Source organism: Taudactylus pleione, unplaced genomic scaffold, assembly GCF_031769625.1.
Source record: "Taudactylus pleione unplaced genomic scaffold, aTauple2 ptg000707l, whole genome shotgun sequence".
NCBI lineage: Eukaryota > Metazoa > Chordata > Amphibia > Anura > Myobatrachidae > Taudactylus > Taudactylus pleione.
The window spans coordinates 13533234-13557221 of NW_028285109.1; the positions used below are offsets into that span (position 1 = coordinate 13533234).

Below are 23988 nucleotides of genomic sequence, written 5' to 3' on the forward strand. Positions count from 1 at the left end.
GCTCCAGGAGTACTGAAGCTACCTTCAGTGACTCTTTGTCAGTGAAGTGGTCCTTCCACTTTGTGTACCTGTGTCCTCCGGTCTCCCTTCTTCCTCGAGGTCTTCGGAAGTTTAATTCGAGACGGAGGGGCTTTCCTTCTGGGGGCTCCAGTTCGTCCCAGACATCACTGGTACTAAGATTTTCGGAGTCTCCTCATCGATACTCCATTCCTACTGCTTCACTATCTGGACCTGTTGTCTCAGGGTCCTTGTTTTTCCCTGTACCTGGATCGTTTGTCTTTGACTGCGCCCCTACTGTGGTCCTAGGGCTTCCCTGGCTCTGTCTTCATTGAGATGTTTAGAGCAGATAGGCCAGACTTTGCTGGGATCTGCCACGGACTGTGGCATACATAATTCTTATGGTATCGTACCTGTCGATACGATCCTCCGGTGTCCAGGATTTTCAGATATTCTGGCATTCCTTCCGGCTGGCTTGGGTTTCACCCTTGGCCTGGCCTTCCTGACAGTGCGGATCTCTACACTGTCGGTATGGTTAAGATATGGAATTGCTCCGCTCTGGTATCCAGTTCATCCTTTGGAGTGTTTTCTGGATTATGCCTCCACTTGTCCTCCCTAGGGACTCCTGGGGAGTTAGTAGTGGTTCTTTGTTCCGTCCGGGGACAGTCAATGGAACCGCTGGTTGTGATAGCCATTACATGGTCTATTGTTTAAGCTCTCTCTCAGGGTGTTTAAATCAACCAGGAGAGTGTCTGAATTGGGAGCGTTCTCATGTGGCTCCCTCTTCTGGAGGGCATCATGTCAGGGTGTGAGTTGCTCTCGCCCTGTATTTCTTCTTAGAGTGGTTTTTAGGTTCCATATTATTCTGGAACTTATGGTACGGCCATTCAGTCCCCAGTCTTCTCGGCTGGTGTGGCCTCATTGACTGTGGTCCGGCCTCTTTGGCTTTATATGATCCGTTCAAGTTCCTTATGGTAATCGGACTCCTTATTGGTGGTCTGCGGTTTCTGGTTTTCACAGGAAACGATGGCCGGCCTATAATGAAATGTTGGCTGGATGGCCTCGTATGTCTTCCTCAGGGGCCTACCCATAGGTAGGCATTTCTGTCGTTGAGGCTTGTTTTTTCTCGGGCCATGTAACCCTCGTGGGCGGCTCGTTGTGGCGCCTCGGCTGTTTTGCCTTACTAGGTGTCCACGTGGTCTTCTGTCCAAACCTTTTTTTAAGGTTCTAGGCATTGGTTTCCTTTGCCTCTCAGGATGCTTCCTTTTTGGCGACGGATTCTCCTCTCAGCACAGGAGCGTCCCCACCCTTGGTTGAACTGCTTTGGGACATCCCCAAGGTCAACCCTGTGGACCCCCTATGGACCCTGAAGTAGAAAACAAGAGATATGGTAAGAACTTACCTTTGTTATCTCTGTTTCTACGAAGTCCATAGGGTCCACAGGGCGCCCACCCTGACGCACCTGGCTTCATATGGGCTGTGTTACTGGTCACCGGTTTCCCGTCTCCTTTTCTGTGAGTATGGTTCTAGAGTGTTCCAGTTTTCTCTCTCTTTTTCTCTCCTCCTCCGGCCTTTGGCTACTTACAAACTGAGGTGCCTCTGGCTGGGGGGTGGGGTTATAGGGAGAGTGGACCCAAGTGCATCCTGGGAGCTAAAAGCTTTAACTGCGTGGTGCCCGGATTTGGTTCCCAACCTATACCCCAAGGTCAACCCTGTGGACCCTATGGACTTCGTAGAAACAGAGATAACAAAGGTAAGTTCTTACCATATCTCTTGTTTTTCGCCCATTAGTTTAGACGGGCTTAGCCGCTTTGTATGGCTAAACCAGGTGCACTTGGGCATAATTAATGGGCACCCAAAACAATAGAATTGCTCAGTCAGGCGCCCATTATTTTAGTGATCATTCTAGGTCTGGCTGCAGGGCAGAGCACCGGACCATAGAAAAGACATTCTTGCACGTGAACATGAGAAAAGAGGGTGTGTCTTTAAGATGCGCCTCCTTTTCATCACTCTTGGGGGCGTGCCCAGCACTTATGGACATTAGGCTGCTCCCAAGCTCTCCCCTCACTGTGAATAGTGCACAGCATCGATTAACCCCCTCCCTGCACTGCAATCTGTTTCTCTGCCAAAAACTGCTTCACAAAGAGAGATGTGTGGGCTGGTGTGTTATCCTGAAGGAGGATGAAACCATTTCTCCACAACTCTGGCCTTTTCTGATTCTTTCCTACAAAGTTGGTAGATCATTTTTGTAGTAATGTTGATTCATCCTTTGGATGCTGAGTTGCCTGGCAATTCAAACCATATTTTCACTTGATGTACAAGGCCTTCCTCACGACCGTCACTGAATCTTTTGTGCTACTCGAACACACGTGCAAGTGACATACAATTCGCCCAGTAGGCCTCGGTTAGCATACGGAAAGATTTAGTGAGCGTTTTATTAAATTTCACTAAAAATGTAAGTAAACGTGTAGCCCTTCTTTTGAACTAAGTATTTTTACAATACACAGGAAAAACACCAATTCTTCGAACGCTGTGTGACAGCAAGCTATCTGTGTGAGAAAGGGTGAAACTTGCAAAAACCGTTTTGGGATAGTCCGTTTCCCCACTCTTTTTTTTTTTTTTTTTTTTTTTTTTTAACTAATGCAGTATGGTTTTATTTTTTACAAGTACAGTTTCGTTATTTAATAACCACATCTTGTATATCCACCACCATATTTCAAATACATTTCTAACACAAGTAAAGAGGTCTGACTCTAGAGTGTTAACTTTCATTGTAACAGTTTTTTTTGTTTGTTTGTTTTTTTACATGCTAGTTATTTGGTTACTTTTATGTGTTTATTTTTCCTATTACAGGTTGAGTCTCCCATATCTAAATATTCCGAAATATGGAATTTTTTTAGCATGACTGAGATGGTGACACCTTCTTGCTTTTTGATGGTTCAATGAAAACAAACTTTGTTTAAGGCACAAAATTAAAAATATTGTATAAAATTACCTTCAGGCTGTATATATGAAATATAAATTAATTTCATGTATATACATAAACTTTGATGCTCAAAATTATGAAAATATTGTATAAAATAAACTTCAGACTGTGTGTATAAGATGTATATAAAACATGAATGCATTCTGTGTTTAGGCTTGGGTCCCATTCCCAAGATATTTCATTATGGTATGTAAATATTCCAAACTACGGAATATTCTGATATATTCAAAATACCCCTGGTCCCAAGCATTTTGGATATGGGAGACTCCTATTGTGCATGTAAATAGCTAGTGCGTTTGATGTATGTATTTTGGTTTTTTTGTCTTGTTTTGGGTTAACTGACGTTACAAATATTATATTGACAGTATTTGGTTTAGCAGTGTACATCTAGTGTTCCCTCTAGCTCCGGCGGGAGGCAGGGCGCCGGAGCTAGAGAGGGCATATGCGCGCGCAACCGAGAAGGGGGCGTGGTCATCGAAAAGGGGGCGTGTCTATAAGACGCGTCCCCTTTTCGTCACTCTTGGGGGCGTGCCCGGCACTTACGGACACGGCGGGCAGCCCTCAAGCCCTGCAGACAGGGAGAATAGATGCCGGGCGCATGCGCCCGGCGTCTATTCTCCGGCGGTGACCGGGCCACCGCACATTTCTTCACCCGCGGGACACTGCGACCCGCGGGTGAAGACTGTTCCCGCAGGCTGTTAGGGCAGGGCGCTTTTTGCCCTCCTTCTGGAGGGCAGGGCGCTTTTTGCCTTCCAGAAAGAGGGCAGGGCGCCGCGCCCCGCTAAAACAGCCTAGCGGGAACGCTATACATCTATTGGCCCCCATACACTAGTGACTGGTTGTCGCAATGCTGCAATCCACAGATGCCAGGATGGAGGATTGGTGAAATCCATCAAAATATGATTGTGATTTGCAAATCTGTGAAATTTAACATGTATAATTTCACCGATTCTGCTGACGAATCAGAGAACATCGATGGCCGCCAGTCGGCATTTTCAATCGCAGGAACGGGGAATACGTTGGTAGGTGTATGGGGGCCTAATCTCTGGATGAATAAAAACAAAGCCCTATTGAGTAATAAATATGGATTTGAAGGGATTATAAACATGATACATAGAATGGACTCCTATTGGAGACTATGGTTTCTTGTTGTATTTTATATTTACATAAAGTTGATGGAAAAGATGACCTCTTACTATTTTGTTTTGAAATTTTCTTTAGGGCAAAGTCTTTGGAGCACCCATTTATTCCCTACCACAATTATGTATTCCAGAGTATGGAAATATTCCAATGTAAGTATGCATAATGTATACAGTCTGAAGTGACAAATGCTAACTTTTCCTAAGACTAACACACTTTAAGCCCCAGCGCTCTCTGTGGAGCAGAGTGGTGCCATGTGTAATATGTAGTTATTGCATATATTCTCAAAAGTAAAGCATGGCTGACCTTTGCTACAGGATTTTGGTGTAGGGAGGAAGGGAGAGAGCAGTGCACCATGCTGCATAGTAATAGTTGCACTCTTGCTCAATAACTCCTCCAGCTTTGCAAAGCAGTTGGTCCGAGGCAAATATAGAGGAATGAGTATAAATGTCCCATTTTTTTTTTCCCCTCCATATTTACATTAGCGTTCCTGCTAGGCTGCTTTAGCGGGGCACTGCGCCCTGCCCTCCTTCTGGAGGGCAAAAGTTCCCTGTCTTCACCCGCGGGTCGCAGTGTCCCACGGGTGGGGAAATGTGCGGTGACCCGGTGAATAGACGCTGGGCGCATGCGCCCGGCATCTATTCTCCCTATCAGCAGTGCATGGGGCCTGCCTGGCGTGTCCGTAAGTGCCGGGCACGCTCCCAAGAATGTGGAGAAGGACCGGAGCAAGCAGAGAAGGGAGAAGCCTTGTGGCAGGAGAGCATTCCTCCGCGCAGACGTGCATCATCCCGCCCACTCCTGTAACTACCAATAGTTACACCTAGATTACAGAGGGAGGGGTCCAGCCCGAGAAGCATATTCCCCTCTGCCTCGCAGCCCAGCCGGCCCTTGTCAGTCACTTAATTGACGGCAAGGAATTGGCTGTAGTGGAGCGTGTCCCCGGGGACCCACCCATTTGTAAATAGTGAGTCCCTGGTCCTCAAAAGTGGGTAAAATACGTGCTATAGCGCGTATTTGCGAACACTGGCACATAGATGGAAGTAAACAAAGACAATCAGAGTATAATTAATACAGAACAGCAATATCTTTTGGTAGTAGGTGTGGCAGGTAACAAGTGTAACCATTCTGAAAAAATATTTTGCTTCATGTAGAATCAATGGGAGTGATTCAGATCAGCGGGAATTGAATAGTGCCGGGAGGGAGCCTCTGTAGCTATTCAATTCAGAGCTCTGTTTAGTCAGACTAATAATTTCTCCTCGCACACTCCTGAGGATGTGAGGAGAAATCCAGCTAAAGTGCGGCGCAAGGCTGATTTCTGGCTTAGCGCGGCGCTAGCAGCCTCGCCGCCGGCACTTCAGTCGGAGAATGCCGGTTCTCACAACTAAACACCCAGGTTAAGTCGCGAGAAGCGGCATTCTCCCACTCAACTACTTCCTATCACAATAAGCATCGCAGTGAATTGAATAGGGTTGGGAGCTCCCTCCCGGAGCTTTTCAATTCTCAGTGAATTGAATTGCCCCCAATGCTGGAATTATTCTCATGGTTAAAGTGGGGGAAACGGGACATAAATAAAACAGGGACATACAGTGTAGCTAAATAAGGAAAAGAAAACACAGGGGAGGTCCTGCTTATTAGAACACTCACATTGCAATGTAATGAAAATCTGGGTAGTTATATTTGCAGATCAATAGTATTCTTGCACAAGGTTGGGTAAGATGTATAGCAAAAATGTTCAGATGGTACCAGTAAAACTTGACATGTTGATGAAATTCTGTATAATGCTTGCTGTGAAAAAAATTAAATAGTATGGACTTTACATAATTGGTTAAATGAGACCCAAGTCCAAGGATTAGGCAGTAATTATCCAAAAAAATCAAAACACTGAGGTGCCTCATCAGGCTGAAAGCATACATAATGCAGTACCAGTAACATTCTAAAATTTAGAGCTGTCTAATACTAACTGCTATAGCAGTGTTAAATGTAGTGCGCCTGCATTTGATAATGTAATGCATTACATGGCATAGCACATTTTCTCCCTAGCAATGACCCACGCCAGTCTGGAGGAAATCCAAAGAAACATCGCTGGGGTTTCCTGGAACAAGCCATTTCATTTTACAAACAATGTTGATGTGAATGCTGTCCATACAGATTAAGAGGCCAGGAACTTAATAGATCAATTTATTGTATTTTTTTATTATTGGTAAGCTTTGTTTTGGGGATTCTCACATATATGAATTTGGAAACAATGTTTAGAACTTTCAAGTTTTGCTGAATACATTGTTTCTGTGCCAGGTTCCTTGTAGAAGTCTGTAAGTACTTAGAGAACCATGTACAGACTGAAGGACTTTTCAGGAAGTCAGGATCTGTACTGCGGCAGAAACAGCTAAAGGTATTTACATTTTTTTTAAACTTCAACTTTAAGCTTCTATGTGCATGGTATTTTGTATTTCTTGAACCCCCTGTTCTGTAAGTGCCTGTTCATAGAGCAGCCTTCATTGGAAACAGAAATCCTATGATGCAAGACAATGTGATCTATTAGTCAGTGGGAGACAACAGATATGAGTCGTGTTTAATGTCGATAGCTGGGTATGTAGACATTATAGCGACATTCAGGATGTCGACATATTGATAATAATGTTTCTACTTCAGGGTCCACAGGGTGACCTTGGGGTATAGCTGGATCCTCGGGCACCACGGAGTTAAAGCTTTTAGCTGCTCCCAGGATGCACTTGGGTCCAACCTCCCCTATACCCCGAGCCACAGGCACCTCAGTTTAAGATGGTGCCCGGCCGGAGTCGGGTCACCCTGCGGGGGGGGGCTGCAGGAGCAGCCCCCTAAAGCTTTTTATTTAACTAGGTTAAATTTATTTTTTTACTTTTAGTTTTTTTCTCCAGAGCGGCAGCGATGGGCTGTCTGTACAGACGCCCACGCTGCCGCTCCTTCTCCCTGCTGGTGCCGCGACGCCAGCACTGAACTGGGGATCGCGGCGGGGGAAGCCAGAGTCTGTACTAGCCGGACTCTGGCTTCCCCCGGGACTGCTGCCGGAGACGCCGGGGAGATCAAGGTAAGCCGCGCACCGCTGATTAGCGGCGGTGCGCGGGTTCCTTTTAAAAATGCAGTCCCATGCCCCCGGTTCTAGGGGACAGACCGGGGGCGCTAGCGGTGGCGGCGGGCCCCCCTTCCAGCGGAGGCATACCCCGCCAGACCACTAGACCACCAGGGTTAATATCGCGGCAAGCGGGATGCCGGCAACCCGGGGGTTAAATATGCTAGCCAGGGGAGGAAGCCTTCCCTGTCTAGCGGCTCCTCCCCTCAGCTCAGCGCGCCTTTCAGCACGGAGTCTGGCGTCGCTGAGCTGCAGTTACTCGGCCACTCCTCCTCTGAGGTCTCCAGCGGCCATTTTCTTCAAGTGGCAGCGCAGATCTTCAGGGAGCATGCGGACCGGTCCCCCTGTGTACCTCTCCCCCGACTAGGACAGTGTACACAGCACTATAGCCCTCCCAGACACTGAATCTGGGAGGTTGATTGTAGTGGAAAGGTGCAGTGAGTATATCTTCCTGCATGGTATGTGACTTTTGCTAGTGCTGCCTGTCTGTGTCTTTTTTCTACTTACTGTCAGCCTATACCTATCCCTTTCCTTCTCCTACAAGCCCTACAGGTGTGCGGGGGAAGGGCATTTCTACTGACCTCACTTATATAGATCAGGCTCAGATGCCTCAGTCCAGGAGGTAGACACTAAGTCTTCCATCAATGTGCGGGCTCTGGTTAGGGCGGTGCGGGCCATTCTTCTGATTGAGGATGAGGCACCCGCTCCTAAATCGAGGTATCCTAGTTTTAAAAAAATCTAAGGTTACTTCTGCAGCGTTCCCCTTGTCTGATCAGTTGACTGATCACATGGCGGTGGCCTGGCAGACGCCCAGTAAGCGATTCCTGCCACAGAAACGCTTGGCGTCCAATTATCCATTCCCGGAAGCGCATTGTAAGAAATGGGAAACTCCGCCTGCAGTCGATTCACATGTAACACGCCTCATCAGGAGTGCTACTTTGCCATTGCCGTCTATATCCTCGCTGAAGGATCCTACAGACAGGAAGGTGGAGACTTGTCTAAAGTCTATTTATTCCCTCTCAGGGGCTGTAGCCCGGCAGTCCATGGCCATCTCCTGGGTGGCCAAGGCCATTGAGGGGTGGGCCAACGCCTTGGAGGACACGTTTACGGATGAAGCTCCGGCCGTCCAGAGGGCGTTGTTAGGACAGATGAGAGATGCCGCCTCCCTACATTGGAGAAGCATCTTTGGATGCTAGCCTGTTGACCTCTAGGGTTTCGGCGGCAGCAGTGTCTGCTCGTAGATCCTTGTGGTTGCGGTCTTGGAGAGCAGACGCGGATTCAAAGAAAGGCTTGGAGGCCTTACCTTTTAATGGAGAATTACTATTTGGTCCGGACCTGGACAAAATAGTAGATACCCTGGCAAAATCCAAGTCAGCCTTCCTCCCTTCAGCTACTACACCTGCTAAGGTCCGGAGCTCGGCCTTTCGTTCCTTTCGGGTTCAGGTTAAGGCAAAGGGTCAGTCCTTCCCGAGGCAGTCCGCACCCAAGACTGCCTCAAAGCCAAAGAAGCAAGCTTGGAGTGCTAGGCGCCCTTCTTCCAAGCAAGAAGATAAGCCTTCTGCGTGATGGGACGGGCCTCCCTCTGGGGGACCCCAGAGTGGGAGGCCAACTTCTTCAATTCGCCCAGTGCTGGCACAATACCACCACGGATGCCTGGGTGCGAGAAGTGGTCTCCCAGGGGTACGCCCTGTCTTTTCGGCACAGGCCGCCTCGCCAGTTTTTTTGCACAAGTCCTTCTCAGGACAAAACCAAGGCCTTGCAGGTTCCGGAAGCCATAGAGGCCTTGCTGACGGCGGGGGTCATTATACCCGTACCACAGTCTCAACGTGGGATGGGGTATTACTCGACGCTGTTTCTGGTGCAGAAACCCAATGGCTCTCATCGCCCCATCCTCAATTTGAAGTCCCTGAACAGGTTTCTCAGGGTTCCAAAATTCAGGATGGAAACTTTGCGTTCCATCATTCTGGCGATGGAACCGGGGGATTATATGGTCCCCCTGGATATCCAGGACGCCTACCTCCATGTGCCTATAGCAACATCGCACCAACGGTTTCTGCGGTTTGCTATTCTCCACAACCACTACCAATTCAGGGCTCTACCCTTTGGTCTCTCCACGGCACCACGGGTATTTACCAAGGTGATGGCGGTCATGGCGGCTCACCTTCGGAGCCAGGGGATACGGTTGCTACCGTATCTAGACGACCTCCTCTTGCTGGCGAGCTCCCCGGAGGTACTGATCCAGCATCTCCACCTGACGGTCGCTTGTCTACAGGCGCACGGCTGGTTGATCAACTGGAAGAAGTCCTCCCTCATCCCATCACAGCGGATGGTTCATTTGGGGGCCCTGCTGGACTCTCGTCAGCAACGGATTTTTCTGACTCCAGAGAAGGTCTCCTCCTTACAGCTGCGGATTCACGGCTGTCTGAGCAGTGGCAGAGTGTCGGTGCACTCAGCGATGAGAGTTTTGGGGTCCATGGTGTCGGCATTCGACATGGTGGAGTTTGCCCAGCTCCATTCCAGGCCCCTGCAGGGGCTGATTCTTTCGGAATGGAACGGATTGCCACACAGGATCCGCTCTCAGATGCTGGTGTTGTCCTCGGAGGTGCGTCTGTCCCTAGCCTGGTGGCTGCAGACAGCTCATCTCCTAGAGGGGCGCCCCTTTTGGATCCCGGAATGGGTTCTGCTCACGACAGATGCCAGTCTCCGGGGTTGGGGGGCGGTGACAGGCTCCTTGTCACTTCAGGGTCGTTGGTCGGCGGAGGAAGCGATTCTTCCCATCAACATCCTGGAACTGCGGGCAGTATACAGAGCCCTGCAGTCGTCTGGCACCGCTCTTCACGGAAGGGCCGTTCAGGTGCAGTCGGACAACGCCACCACGGTGGCGTACATCAATCACCAGGGAGGGACTCGCAGTCGAGCTGCGATGTCGGAGGTGTCCCGCGTCCTGGCTTGGGCGGAGCGCTATCTTCCAGCTCTCTCGGCAGTTTTCATCCCAGGAGTCCTCAATTGGGAGGCAGACTTCCTCAGCCGTTACGATGTGCATCCCGGGGAATGGTCGCTTCATCCAGAGGTATTCCAACTACTCGTGGACAAGTGGGGGCTGCCAGAGCTGGACCTGATGGCGTCCCGTTACAATCACAAGCTGCCTGTGTACGGGTCAAGGACAAGGGACGCAGGCGCAAGTCTGATAGACGCGCTGTCGGTGAAATGGCTGTTTCAACTGGCTTACTTGTTCCCTCCGATATCTCTGCTGCCTCGGGTCCTGCGCAAGTTCAAACAGGACGGAGGCACACTGATCCTGGTGGCCCCAGCGTGGCCCAGAAGGCCGTGGTACTCCGATGTGCGGAGCCTGTCCATCGACGCTCCGTACCTCCTACCTCAACGGCGGGACCTGTTGTCTCAGGGGCCCTGTCTTCACCCGGATCTGGGTCGACTATCTTTGACGGCGTGGCTCTTGAGACAGCTGTCCTGAGGTCTCGGGGCTTTTCTAGCTCCGTTATTACCACCATGCTGAGGGCGCGCAAGCCTGCTTCCGCGAGGATCTATCACAGAGTGTGGCACACTTACTTTCAGTGGTGCGAGGCCAGAAACTATGATCCCCAGGTGTTCCGAGTTTCGCGTATTCTGGCTTTCCTTCAGTCCGGTTTGGACTTAGGATTACGTCTTTCTTCACTGAAGGTACACGTGTCTGGTCTGTCGGTGTGGTTCCAGCGCAGGATCGCTGCTATGCCGGACGTACACACCTTTTTCCAGGGTGTTTTGAGAATCCAGCCTCCCTTTGTGCCACCTGTGGCCCCGTGGGATTTGGCGGTGGTTCTTAGGGCCTTACAGGGTCCTCCTTTTGAGCCCTTGGAGTCAGTGGAGCTCAAGTGGCTAACTTTTAAAACTGTTTTCCTCTTGGCAATTGCTTCTGCCAGGAGGGTTTCAGATTTGGGGGCGCTTTCTTGTCGTCCCCCTTTTCTGATTTTTCATCAGGACAGAGCGGTGCTTCGCACTCGTCCTGATTTCCTGCCTAAGGTGGTTTCCAGGTTCCACATTAATTAGGAAATTGTTGTACCAGCCTTTCAGTCACCTGATCTTTCGGCTGGGGAGACTTCCTTAGACGTTGTAAGGGCACTCCAGGTTTATGTGGACCGGACTAGTTCTGTGAGGAAGTCGTATTCTTTGTTTATCCTCTTTGGTTTTCACAAGAGGGGTTGGCCTGCCAACAAACAGACTCTAGCCCGTTGGCTTCGTTCTGTTATTATTGAGGCTTATATGCAGGAGGGTTTACCTGTTCCAGCCTCTGTTAAGGCTCATTCCACTCGGTCCGTGGGCCCTTCTTGGGCTGCTAGCCGTGGCGCCTCTGCTGTTCAGCTCTGTAAGGCGGCCACCTGGTCTTCCATTCAGACCTTTTTGAGGTTCTATGCGTTTGACACCTTTGCCTCTCAGGATGCATCCTTTGGGCGTCGGGTTCTCCTATCAGCACAGGAGCGTCCCCGCCCTTAGTTGGACTGCTTTGGGACATCCCCAAGGTCACCCTGTGGACCCCTATGGACCCTGAAGTAGAAAACAAGAGATATGGTAAGAACTTACCTTTGTTATCTCTGTTTCTACGAAGTCCATAGGGTCCACAGGGCACCCGCCCTGACGCACCTGGCTTCATATGGGCTCTGTGACTGGTCACCGGTTTTCCGTCTCCCATTTCTGTGAGTATGGTTCTTGTGTGTTCCAGTCTTCCTTCTCTCTGTTTCGTCTCCTCCTCCGGCCTGGGCTGCTTACCAACTGAGGTGCCCCTGGCTCGGGGGCGGGGTATAGGGGAGGTTGGACCCAAGTGCATCCTGGGAGCAGCTGAAAGCTTTAACTCCGTGGTGCCCGAGGATCCAGGATCCAGCTATACCCCAAGGTCACCCTGTGGACCCTATGGACTTCGTAGAAACAGAGATAACAAAGGTAAGTTCTTACCATATCTCTTGTTTTTTACTCTGTTTTGCAAACAATGTGCTTACCTTAGTGAAGAAAAGGTGCCAAAGCTGCGTATTGACTGGAAGTTGTTTTTCAGAGTATATAATAAGGGCATATTTTACAGTTAGGATTTTCATGTTTTATGACCTACGGTAATCAGATTTTGCCCTCTTCCCATTATTGATCCTAAAATTGAATCGTATAAAAATTGACATGGTCATTTTAAACTATGGATCACAGACAGAAAGGTCTAAGCGTTCCTCTAATGTTTTAAAGCAGCTCTCCATATCAAAGAGATGCGTAAATGAATAAAAAGCCAAAGCGCTAATTGGTGTATAATACTTCCAATACAATGAGTGAGCAGGCTTAATACATGAAACAAATATAAACACGTCAACACCTAAAGCAATCAAATGTTTAAAGCTCTTTAAACATGGATCAACCATTTGGGAATATGCAGGCTTACGTTTGTGTTGTATTACTCATGACAGCTAATCTTATTTTTCTTTCTGATTTTTCATTAGTCTAAGCTTGATAAAGGAGATAACAGTCTATCAAATGCTCCTCCTTGTGATGTTGCTGGCATTCTCAAGCAGTTTTTCAGAGAATTACCAGAGCCCATACTGCCGGCAGATCTCCAGGATGCTCTGTACAAGGCCCAAAACTTGAACAGTGATGAGGAAAGGACTTCTGCCACAATGCTCATCTCCTGCTTAATACCAGACCAGACAATACTCCTCCTGCGATACTTTTTCAAGTTTCTGCATTCTGTGTCTATGAGGTGGGTGGGAATTAAAAAACAATATATTGTTAGGGGGGATTCTGTTTACTGCAAATATACAGCTACGCTCATTACTGTCTATTACACAATCTTTCATTTTTTTTTTTATTCACTGCTTTTTTATTACAGTATTTAGAAAAACTCAGCTTTTTCACAGATGTGTGCAACATGGGAACTAACTGTACAGTTCTCATTTCAGTGTTTGCACATTAAAGCACTTGTGCATTTATAATCCAGAAATAGATGGCTTTATGGCGAAGTTAATGGTACACTTAAAGGCAATTAATCCTCTTTAGCTGAATTTTTCTGTGTGCAGTCTTGCAATTTCACTTCTGTTAAATGTTGCTTATTCCCCCCTCCCCACCACACCACTCTTGCAGATGGCCTGCTATCTCCCACCTCCTCCTATTCTCACCTTTGCTCTTTCAGAACTATGGAGTTCATGGGGTCTTGATCACACAAGTGCAGTGATGTCAGTAAGATGCTTTTGGCCATGGAATCGCACCACCTTGTCTCTGATTACATTAAACATAAGTGACAAAGAAATCAATAATACATAGCCACAGCTATGTCCATATTTAGAATAAAAAGAATGAATTGAAATATAATGCATAGAAATGTTGGTAATTGAATGTGTTAATACAGTAAGCCTTCAGAACATGTATGTGTGTGTGTGTGTATATATATATATATATATATATATATATATATATATATATTTAAAACAGTGTATATTGACATTCAGTATCCAGTAACTAACCAAAATTGGTGTTTTTTTTTTTTTTTTTTCACTTCCCTGCAGATCTGATGCAAACAAAATGGACAGCAGTAACCTGGCTGTGATCTTTGCTCCAAACCTTCTGCAATCAGATGACAGTGAGAAGATCTCTGCCAGCACAGAAAAGAAGCTGCGTGTCCAGGCAGCAATAGTAAAAACTCTAATAGATCGGGCAGCAGATATTGGTAAGTTGCCTCTATCATCTATATGCATAAGACTGGTGTCAGCCAAGATAGGTGATAGGGAGATATAAATAGTAGTGGGGTGGTGGAGTATGGTGACAGATGGAGTAAGTGAAATATGATGTATTTTTTAAAAATCCCTTTTGTTTGTAAAATGTGACAACCTTAAACACCTGGGTTTTCATTTTGTTTATAAAAGCACATTTTTAATTCTACATATAAATTAGTTATTAAATGGAGCTGTAAAGCTCATTAGCAAAACACATGCTGAACTGATTAATATTTATTTTTAGATGACTGTTGTAGCAGAACGTTTGCTTATGCAACACTATTTAGTTGAGTGGCTGTTGGCATCTCAGTTTTGTGGAATTTAACACTGCTTTGAATGTATGGTAAGGCTGTGGTTGTGAGGAATGAATGTTTTATGTATTCAGTGAAATGGCAAGGTAAGTATTTTGGGTGATTTAAACACCATTTGCACTCACCCATTGTATGACGCTTTATGAAGGACCAGGAAAGGACTCCATTATGAGTGTTCTGCTGCACATCGCCTGCAATGGTGTGGCCCCTTTGGAATTTAGGATAGGTTGAACTTGCAGCGCTTCAATTTTGAGATTTACATGTATGTGACTATGGCTGTGTGTATGTAAAATGTACATAAAAACCTATGGTCAATTTAATGTGTTAAGTATGTCACTAGCTATATTAAAGTTGATGTACCATGTTTGTGTACTAAAATTTTAGGGCGGTGAAATCCCGCATCTTGTTTATATAATCTAATTCTCTTATTTTTCCCAGGATGTGTGCCTGATTTCCTCCTTGAGAAAATTCCAGGTATGCTGGGAGTAGATGTAGGTTCTGATACGCCTGGACCTGATGAGAGTGATCTAAATTCTTCTGGTGAGAGGAAGAGACGGAGGAGGAAAAGTGTTGGAGGTAATCTTTACACATTTGATGAGATGAACATTGTTTTTACTGTTATATTTTGTTTCTCTTCTAATCTGTTTTAATAACTTTTTTTTTTTTTTTTAATTTGCATGGGGTATAAATAAGTATTCTGGTATGCATGTGTTCAACTACTAGAGATGTATAATGTTTTAAAAAAGCAAAAAAAAATCTGGATTTAGATTTGTGCATTATTGTTTTTATATTTGGTGAAGGTAATTAGTTTGCATATGATCTTTGTGCTTACGCAACATCCTCATTAAAAATGCAGCTTAGATGTTTTCATTTGAGAATAGCTGTGCAAACCAATTTATGACTAAGATGACACTTTTCAAGTGTGTAAATTGTAAGGGGAAGGTCATTGTTTGTCATTTCATTGTATTTAGGCTTCCCGCTAGGCTGTTTTAGCAGGATGACGCGCCTTGCCGATTTTAAAACTGCAAAATGCTCCCTGCTGAACCAGCCTCCTGAATGCCATCCCCAACCGTGGGGGAAGAGGGGGGGGGGGGAAGGGGGTTGAGAGAGAGATTGCAGTGCAGCACTCAACACGGGTGAATAGATGCCATGCGCACGGGATGTATTCAGTGAGGGGAGAGCTTGGGGGGCAGCCCAGCATGTCTGCATGTGTTGGATACACCCACAAGAGTGACGAAAAGGGGGCATGTTTTGAGGATACGCCCCCTTTTCTCATGGTCACACCCCGTTTTCGGACACACGCGATGGTGCCCTCTTTACGTTCCAGTGCTCTGCCCAGCGCCGAACCTAAAATTAACACTAGTATTTGGGGAAGTTTTATTCTCGTGGATAAAAGCAGATTTGTGTTGTTGGAGATGGTACAACGCAATGATATATCGAGCGTTCGGTACACACTGCACGATCTGGTGAACAACCTCTCGATATATAGTTCACCTGCACCATGCACTTTCCTGGCGTCGGCAGCAGGAAGGACTCCGATGTCAGAGCGTGCATAGTGCATACGCTACAGACGACATGTCTGTCCAGTCTGACATATCGTCCGCAAAATTGTCTAGTGTGTAAGAAATTATGCGACTGTCATTCCAATTTCACGAATTCCAAAACACACAATATCAAGCAATCTTCTGAACGATGGCACAATCTGTCGTGTCGGGAGGACTATCCAATTAATCGTTTCTCCTGTAGACACTATGCAGTCACCGTGTAGATAAGGCATGTCAAACTCAAAATACCAACCAGGTCAAATATTCAAGGTCTACGTGTGAGTGGGCCGCAACAAAAACAAAAGTCTTATATGCAATTTTGAAAGTTTTATTATTAATAAATGCAGTGCTCCCTGTAGTAGTGCCCCTTATGCAATTTTACCCTGTATTACAGGCTCTTTTGCAATGCCCCCTGAATTTTTGCCCATTATGCAGTGCCCAGTAATGCCCCTTTATGCAGAGCCCCCGGTAATACCCCCTCCCAGGATAGAAAAGGCCCCACTCACCTGTCTGTGCAGTACTTACCTTTCTGCATGACGGCCACTGGGCACCGCTCCAGTCCTCGCCGTCCCGCGTAGACTTTGTCGTTGACTGGATCTAATTAGATCCAGAGCGGCAGGCTCCGCTCGTCGCGGGTAACATTTTGTCTTTGATCTTTTCAGGGTAGTCTTTTAATTCCTGGAAGAGCAAAAGCGTTTTGATTCAAACCTCATCTTTTCGACCTATTCTGAAGTTAAGGCCCTTTTAATATCTAGTTTTTGGTGAGCAAGTTGTAGATGGAGTCTTTGTGGCCTGTCAAAAAAAGCATGAAACAGAATGAGTTTATGGTGTCCATAGACATCAGGGATGTATAGAAAATACCGGTTCCTTCACAGATAAGCTATTTAGTCCCATCAGTTTAAAATTCAGTGTCTACCTTTTGGTTTGACAACCGCGCCAAGTGTGTTCACAGGGATTGTAGCATAGATGGCTGCCAGCCTGAGGTCTAGGTAGGGCGACATTCACACCTTACCTGGACATTCTGTTGATCAAAGCGATTGTCAACCTTGCTACAGGTTTATATTTTAGATGCGGCCCAGACCTTAGCAACCCATTGGTGGATCATAAATTGTAAGAAAGTTAAATGCGTTTTCCTGGGGATACTGTTCATCATACAACAAAAGGTGTTTTCACCAGTGGGTAACGTCTTTCAATTACAATGACTGGTGAAGTATCTTAGCTCGCAGACAGATGTTTTGTTCTTGTTTGAATGAAAGTCTTGTGGAAGATGGTATTGTCTTTTGAGGCGATAGGTTTTTTTTTTTTTTGGTTTTTTTTACAATTTCTCTCTGTTGTTCCATATGATACTCATTTTGGAAATGGAATAAGTAGGTCGCCTGACCTGCACTTCATTAAGCCATCTTAACATATGCCTGAATCGCTCCTCTGGTGGCCAAAGGGCAATAACCTCAACAAGGATAGTCCCTTCGGCAGCACTTTTGGTGCGGATGTGTCATCACCCTTCAAAGCTGCTTATCAGTCTTTTGTGAGAGAGGGTCCTAAAGTTTATCAAGGCACCAAGAACTTCCTTGCTAGAGAAACCAGCAGATTGTTCTGATGGATCGAGCAGAATGTTCTGGTCATCGCAACATTGTTAAATTCTGGCTGGGAAATATGGAAGCAGAATTTTTCAGTAGGCACACCCTACACCACAGAGTGGTCCCTTAACACAGTTTTTTCCCAGCAGATTGTGCAAAAATGACAGCCAAATGTTGACATGATGGCATCTCGTTTAAATAAAATGGTGGCGCACTTCTGCACAAGGTTTCCAAAGTCATTTTTAGATGCCATGTCAATTGCTTGAAACGTGCTTATGATTAACCAGTTACCTCTGGTATCCATGCTTTTGTTGGTCCTGACATAGGTTAAAAAAAAGAGGCCTTGAGTCATGCTGATATCTCTGCACATGTTACAAGGACATTCTCTATATGGCAGTGTGCCAGCTGTTGCTGTTCCATCAATAAGGTTCAGGGAAGCTGATTTCAACAGCATGCTTGTTGAAATCCTAAACCTAAAGACAAAGCCGGAACAACCTGTAGCTCTCCAGGTAGTGTGTGAATTCCAAGCATATGCTCCTAGCTATCCAGGCTGATTAAGAATAAGGGCTTGTCTGAGAGGGTGGTTGGTGCCACGCTTAAGGTTAGAAAGCCAGTTTACCTAAAACTGATCACAAGCTGTGAAAAAAATTTCTTAGTGTGAAAAGAATGGGTTTCTTACCTCTTCCTTTTAGTTGCCCTGTCTCATGCTAGTAGTTTCTGGTTTTGGCTTTGTCAGAAAAACTGCCCCTTTTACCTGAAGTGCAAGTGAGTGATATTTGTGCAGCCTCCCTACATTCCCCTAGTGCTCCGTGGGGCCTAAACTTTGTGTTGACAGCTTTGCAGTATCGTTCTTTCGAATACTTTGATTTGGTGGTGTTGAAGTTCCTTAGCCGAAAGACTACTTTTGTTTTGGCTATCTCTACAGTTCGAGGGGTTGCGGAGCTTGATATACCATTTATCAAGTAGTCTATAAAATAGGTAGGAGCTGATTGGTTGCTATGGGCAACTTCTCCACACTTTTCACTGCTTGATGCATAAACACCGTTGTCTTGTAGATCTTGATATCTCCTTTTTCATGTGATTAAGCCGCCTTTCCAGCTCACAGATCTTTAAATTCTCTGGCATATTATTGTGATTCTGACCTCAGGCCATGGTAGGTCTCCAGAAGAGTCTGTGTTTTTGTCAGGGATTTTAGGACTTGTGGTGATTGCAAGGCATAGGATAGTTTCTCTGTTGCCCAAAATTGAGGTTGGCCTAGCATCCAAGCAAAAACCATTGCTATGTGAATTACTTTTGTAATTCACCAGTCTTATTGGAGCAGGGCATCCAGTTCCAAAAAATGTCAATGCATATTCAACCAACTTTCTGACCGCATGGGGCATTAGCTGATTAGCTATGTTGAGGTGCTGTCTGGTCATCTGTCAATAAAAGTTTAAAATGTTTCTACTGTGTATCCTCCCTAATGGTGTGTACACACTGTACGATTAAAATACACAATATGAACAATATCGTTCATATCGATAGCGTGCATTTTTTTCGGTGCCTTGAAACCCACCAACGGCCAGCGATGCACGGGCACGTATGGATGATAAAGATATCATCCATTGACCGTGCATGCAGGCCAACCTGGTCGATATCAAGCAGGTTACTATAGGGACCCGCGATCGTTTATCGTGGGTCACTGACTGTCGGTGGGTTGATGGTGTGGTGGATGATCGATATTGATCATCCAGCACACCCGGGAGATCATTCAGCGATAACGTTAGCGCTGACGGTCGTCCCGTGTGTATGCACCATTAGTCAATTGGGGAACACTGGACGCCCATCCCTTTTTAAGTTGCTTTTTATGTTTCAACGTTTTTGTTATAGGAATTTGTTTTTCCTCAGCCTTTGTATTGTTCCTTCTCTTCTGTCCTGTTGAACTTGGTAGTAAAATAACATGATTCTTGAAGCAGAGGGGGAGGAGTTTGAGACTGTGTGTAGAATTTTAAAGTGCCCGCACTACTGATTAGCACAGTGGTTCCCAAACATTTTTGAATCACGGCGCCCTAGAGTATCAGCATTTTTTCCACGGCACCCCTGGGTCCTGGGTTAAAAGTTTCTTTATTATCAAATTCAGCAAAAATGAAATGAAGTAAATTGTGCTTATGTCACCCTTAGGTTCAGTTATGTGCTGGTTGACAGGCTGCACTTTTTGGTTCACATTTTTTTGATTGGCAGTCATGAGCACTTGTTTTGCTTTATTGCACTGACTAAAAATGATTTTATTGGGTACTGGACCACCAACCAGAGGCACCCCTGCAAGTCTCCTGAGGCACCCAGTTTAGGAACCACTGGATTAACGTGTATATCCAAAGTTTCCAATGTTACAGAGAAAGAGCTTGCAGAAAAAGGTCTTAAAAGAAGTCCAGTTCTGCATACAGAAAATGCCCATACGGTTGTTTTCATCTTTGGATTTTTTTTTTTTTGTGTAATTTGTGTTGTGGTTTGTTCTGTTTTTAAGTAAACCCATCCAATTAAAAATGTCTTAGTTTATGTCTTGCATTTCAGATTTTGTTAGTGAAGCATTGAATAAACTTAAAACTAATAGAACTCCTTCCTCTACACCCCAGCCAGACAGGACTGGTAGGTATCTGGTAACTAATGGTGAAAGCCATGCTTAGCAGGACAGATGCTGCTTGCATAGTCTTGAAGAACCATTACCAAAAAAGCTTAAAAGGTTTCAAATACATTTATATATGTTGAATTGTTTTAGGGAAATAAATACCCCATCATTTTGCTGGGCGGCTCCCATAAAACACATCTTTATTCTTTACAGTGGAGTCGTGGTTGCTTGACCAGTCTTGATTTGATTGCATCCTATATCAAATGGTCAATTAGGATAACCTTTGGATCACTCTAGAATTGTAATATATTAATGTATATATGAAGCCTTTTCATGTCTTAGAGCTGCTAGACTTTAAACCCCTTTATTGCATGGCAATAGAATGAATGGTTGGCTTGCAGCTTGAATAACCTTGCAAATGCTTTTTAACACTTTCTTACGTTTTATTACGTTTTATTACGTTTCTTACAGCGTGAAGTAAACTTTTAACACTTGCTAATGTATTGTTGCAGCCATACAGTATGCTTTTATAATATTCCAAACTTATTTAATGAACTCTGTATTTTACTTCCTTCCAGTTTTGAGTTCCATGGTGACACCATTAATTCTTACTCCAAGCACCAAAAGAAAGCTCCCTTTGGATTCTGTGCAGGGAATTTCAAATAAGAAGAGGAAATCCATTAAACAAAACCTGACATTTGAGCTGTTGCCGAGCATCCTCTTTGGTGGCGGCTCCACACCAGCCTCTGGTAAACATTGGTCTTCTGTTATTATTTTGATAGAAGCTTACTTTAATGTTCTAGATGTACTTTCACTTTAATGGATTGGTGACAATGTGCCCTAAAATAAACTAATTTTATTTCAAAACTGGCCTGACCATCTGCCTTATGAAACGCTTGTTGTCTGGTTGGGGGGGAGGGGGTTGTACTAATTTGATAGGTGCGCAGTGTCCCACAGTGAATCATATGTAATACTAAATTGGATAAAACCTTTTTAATATGCTTTAGTAGAGGAAACTTTTTTTTTTTTTTCTTAATTCAGCCACCTTTTATGCGAAGTTTTGTACACAAGTGTTTATTTTAAACCACTCAATAGGTGTTTTCAAAGTCACTTTGCTGTTAGCCCAAAAAGAATTAAAGTGAGAAAGTTGTACTTTAGCTAACATTGGGGCCAATTCAATTCAGTGCATGGTTGATGGCGCCAGGAGGGAGCTATTCAGTTCAGCTCATTGTTAGGGTGACTAAATAATTTATTTTCGCACCCTCACAGAAATCTGACTAAATTGCCGGCTGCGATGGCTTTGCCAGCATAACGCTTCGCTAACAGCCTCGTGGCAGGCACTAAAGTTGGAGAATGCCGATTCTTGTGACTAAACAACCAGGTTAAGTCGCGAGAACCGGCATTTTCCGACTTAAGTGATTTGTAGTCGGACTAAACTGCGAGGGGAATTGAATAGCTTCGGGACCAACTTCCAGGCGCTATTCACCTTACTCCTAATTGAATCGCCACCTTTATTTTATAACAGCTATGTGCAATGGTCTAAAAGAGGAATGATTTGTTTTTGCCTTTTTATGGCCATTTGCGATTTGCCCTTAGTTGGCTCTAAGGCTGTTTTCCATATGTGTGATATAATCTGCTAGCATTATCAGACAATGCGATTATACACCCTTTCTTTCTGCACTGTTGCCTATGGCTTCTTCTGACAGTTATTTTCCTGTTCTGATTTCCTGCTTGGAGAAACAGAATGTAAGATAGCTGTCTTTCAAAACTAAAATAATAAAGAAAAGAGCGCTATCATTTATGCTACATATGCACAAAGAGAATGTGTCCTTCCTTTTTCTATTTATCTCCTGTCTCCACATTAACCCTCCAGCTGTTTATTGTCCCTAATCTCTTTGGCATTAGTCAATGAATTGAAGATTTTTGTTCTCTTCAAGCTAAGACGGAAGGGAGCCCTTGTGCTTCTTTTGAAACATCAGAATCCTCTTTCTCGCCATCAGCCAGCAGTGCCAAATACCTCTCTAGCTCCGGCAACTTAAGACGCAGCAAGAGGTGTGAAAACCGGAAGGTGCAAAGGTAAAGCACTCGTACCGTTCTTTCTTCTCATTTATGTCTAAATTCAATTGGCTGCGAGCAGTACTGTTTCCACTGGCATTGAGATATCTATTTTTAGCTGATTATCTGCTTTTAGCCTTTGCTGGTGATAGCAGAAATCAGCTGCTATAGCGGGTCTGATATGCGGGCAGTGCAAGGTCCCAGCAACTGCTAAATGGTTATTGAGTTTGGCCCTTTAATGTCTTTTGGTTTGCACTGCCATAACATCATGATGACCCAGTTTACAGTTATGATTTTATCATTTTTTCCAGAGTGGAGTCTGGTAAAACGGGCTGTTTCTCTCCTAAGATAAGTCGTAAAGAAATGGTGCGCCGGTCTCTTCGTCTTCGATTCAGCCTGGGGAGAAGTAGCAAGGACGTGGTAAGCCATTATTATGAAACTAATGCAGATCTTGTTCTTTATCACTCCTTTCAACAGATACTCATTATTTTTAATACAACTTAATTTGCACTTATGAACTGTATAATTTATATTCTTAACACTATTTTAAATATTGCACTTTATTACTAGCAAAAAGAGGGTAGTAATATGAAGGGACGCCCAGGCAAGAAATGATACATTTGATTTGAACACATTGTCCTCTAGACAGACTTCATTTGTGGGTTGAACCAATATTCACAATAATGCAGCCTATCCATTCACTGGGAGAAACTGACATAGCTGAAGTGCTCTATGAGCAAATATGTATTCGGTTGGTTCCTGGTGAATTCTCAGGCTGTATTATAAATATGGATGGATCCTGCAGAATGACTGTTAATATGTGCTATTTTGTTGCAGGTATGAACTTTAAATGGCTATAATGTTTTCTACACCACTTGTAGCTAAAAGCGACAATCTGTTAAACAAAAACAAGTATGTCAATTCTGTCTAATATATAAAAAAAATATGTTCGTGCACATTATATAAGCTGTTTGCTTTTGGAATTTCTAGTGAATGGAGAAACATTTTAGGAGCACTAAAGTGCTTCACACATAATTACCACCTTCAAACTTCCAATAAAAAGCAACATTTATCTAAACCAACACAGTTTTTATAATCCCACAGACTCGCTAATAATTAAAAGCCCTTTCAACTTTTTACCAAATGGGCTCTCCCCTCCAGGACCAGTTTGTTGCTCTTGGGCAGCATTCCACGGGCATACAAATTTATTTTGTGGAGATCCAATTCTTTCAAAGGTGCTCACAGGACAGGGATTTGGGGTCCTGGGAAAGATATTGAAGGAGGAGGGGGTAGTCCATTTTATAAAAGCTTTTTAAATGACATTTGTCCTACACATGGAAGAGTATTAAGTAATGATAGATCAAAATTCTCATACTTGAACAATATCATCTATTGATGATCTTGTGCCTCAGCTGATAGTTTTAGTTTATAACAGTGCATGCTATAAGACCTCAAATATGATCTTACCACACATAGAATAATATTTTTTTAAGTTTTCATGGCTGAATTGTTTATTCCTAATTTCTACTCCAGGGTCCTTAGGGATCCACAGGGATACCTTGGGGTATAGGCATGGGCTTGTCCATGGGCACCACACCGTTAAAGCTGTCATCCCAGGATGCACCAGGCCCCCTCCTATACACCGCCCCCAGGCCAAGGCACCTCAGTTTCAGTAGGTACCCGGCTGGAGCTGGGTCACCGCACAGAGGGGTTGTGTTTCACAGACCCTGAAGAGCTTATAGAGCGGCAGCACGGACAGTCCAGAGGAAGTCCACTCTACTTCTCCGACACCCCCTGCCGGCGCCGACCACCGGTACCGATCCGGGAAACTCGGCGGGCTCTTGGGGGTTCCAGCTAGCGGAACCCCCGGGGGTCTGGGACTGTGGCCGGATCTATGGGGTACAACAAGGTAAGCAGCAGGCGTCTGCGGTAG

The 23988-nt window shown here is 45.1% G+C and overlaps 1 protein-coding gene across 2 annotated transcripts in view; it reads left to right on the forward strand.

The window, feature by feature from the left end:
- Window positions 1-23988, forward strand: part of ARHGAP11A (Rho GTPase activating protein 11A) — a 70105-nt gene that overhangs the window by 24181 nt on the left and 21936 nt on the right. Inside the window, exons 2-9 of one of the 2 annotated variants that reach the window (XM_088456602.1) lie at window positions 4205-4275; window positions 6416-6512; window positions 12698-12954; window positions 13757-13917; window positions 14713-14850; window positions 20579-20749; window positions 21938-22076; window positions 22367-22475. In XM_088456602.1, coding sequence (XP_088312728.1) covers window positions 4205-4275; window positions 6416-6512; window positions 12698-12954; window positions 13757-13917; window positions 14713-14850; window positions 20579-20749; window positions 21938-22076; window positions 22367-22475 — 1143 coding nt within the window. The remainder of the gene's footprint in view (window positions 1-4204; window positions 4276-6415; window positions 6513-12697; window positions 12955-13756; window positions 13918-14712; window positions 14851-20578; window positions 20750-21937; window positions 22077-22366; window positions 22476-23988) is intronic. The other variant, XM_088456603.1, reaches the window with a different exon arrangement.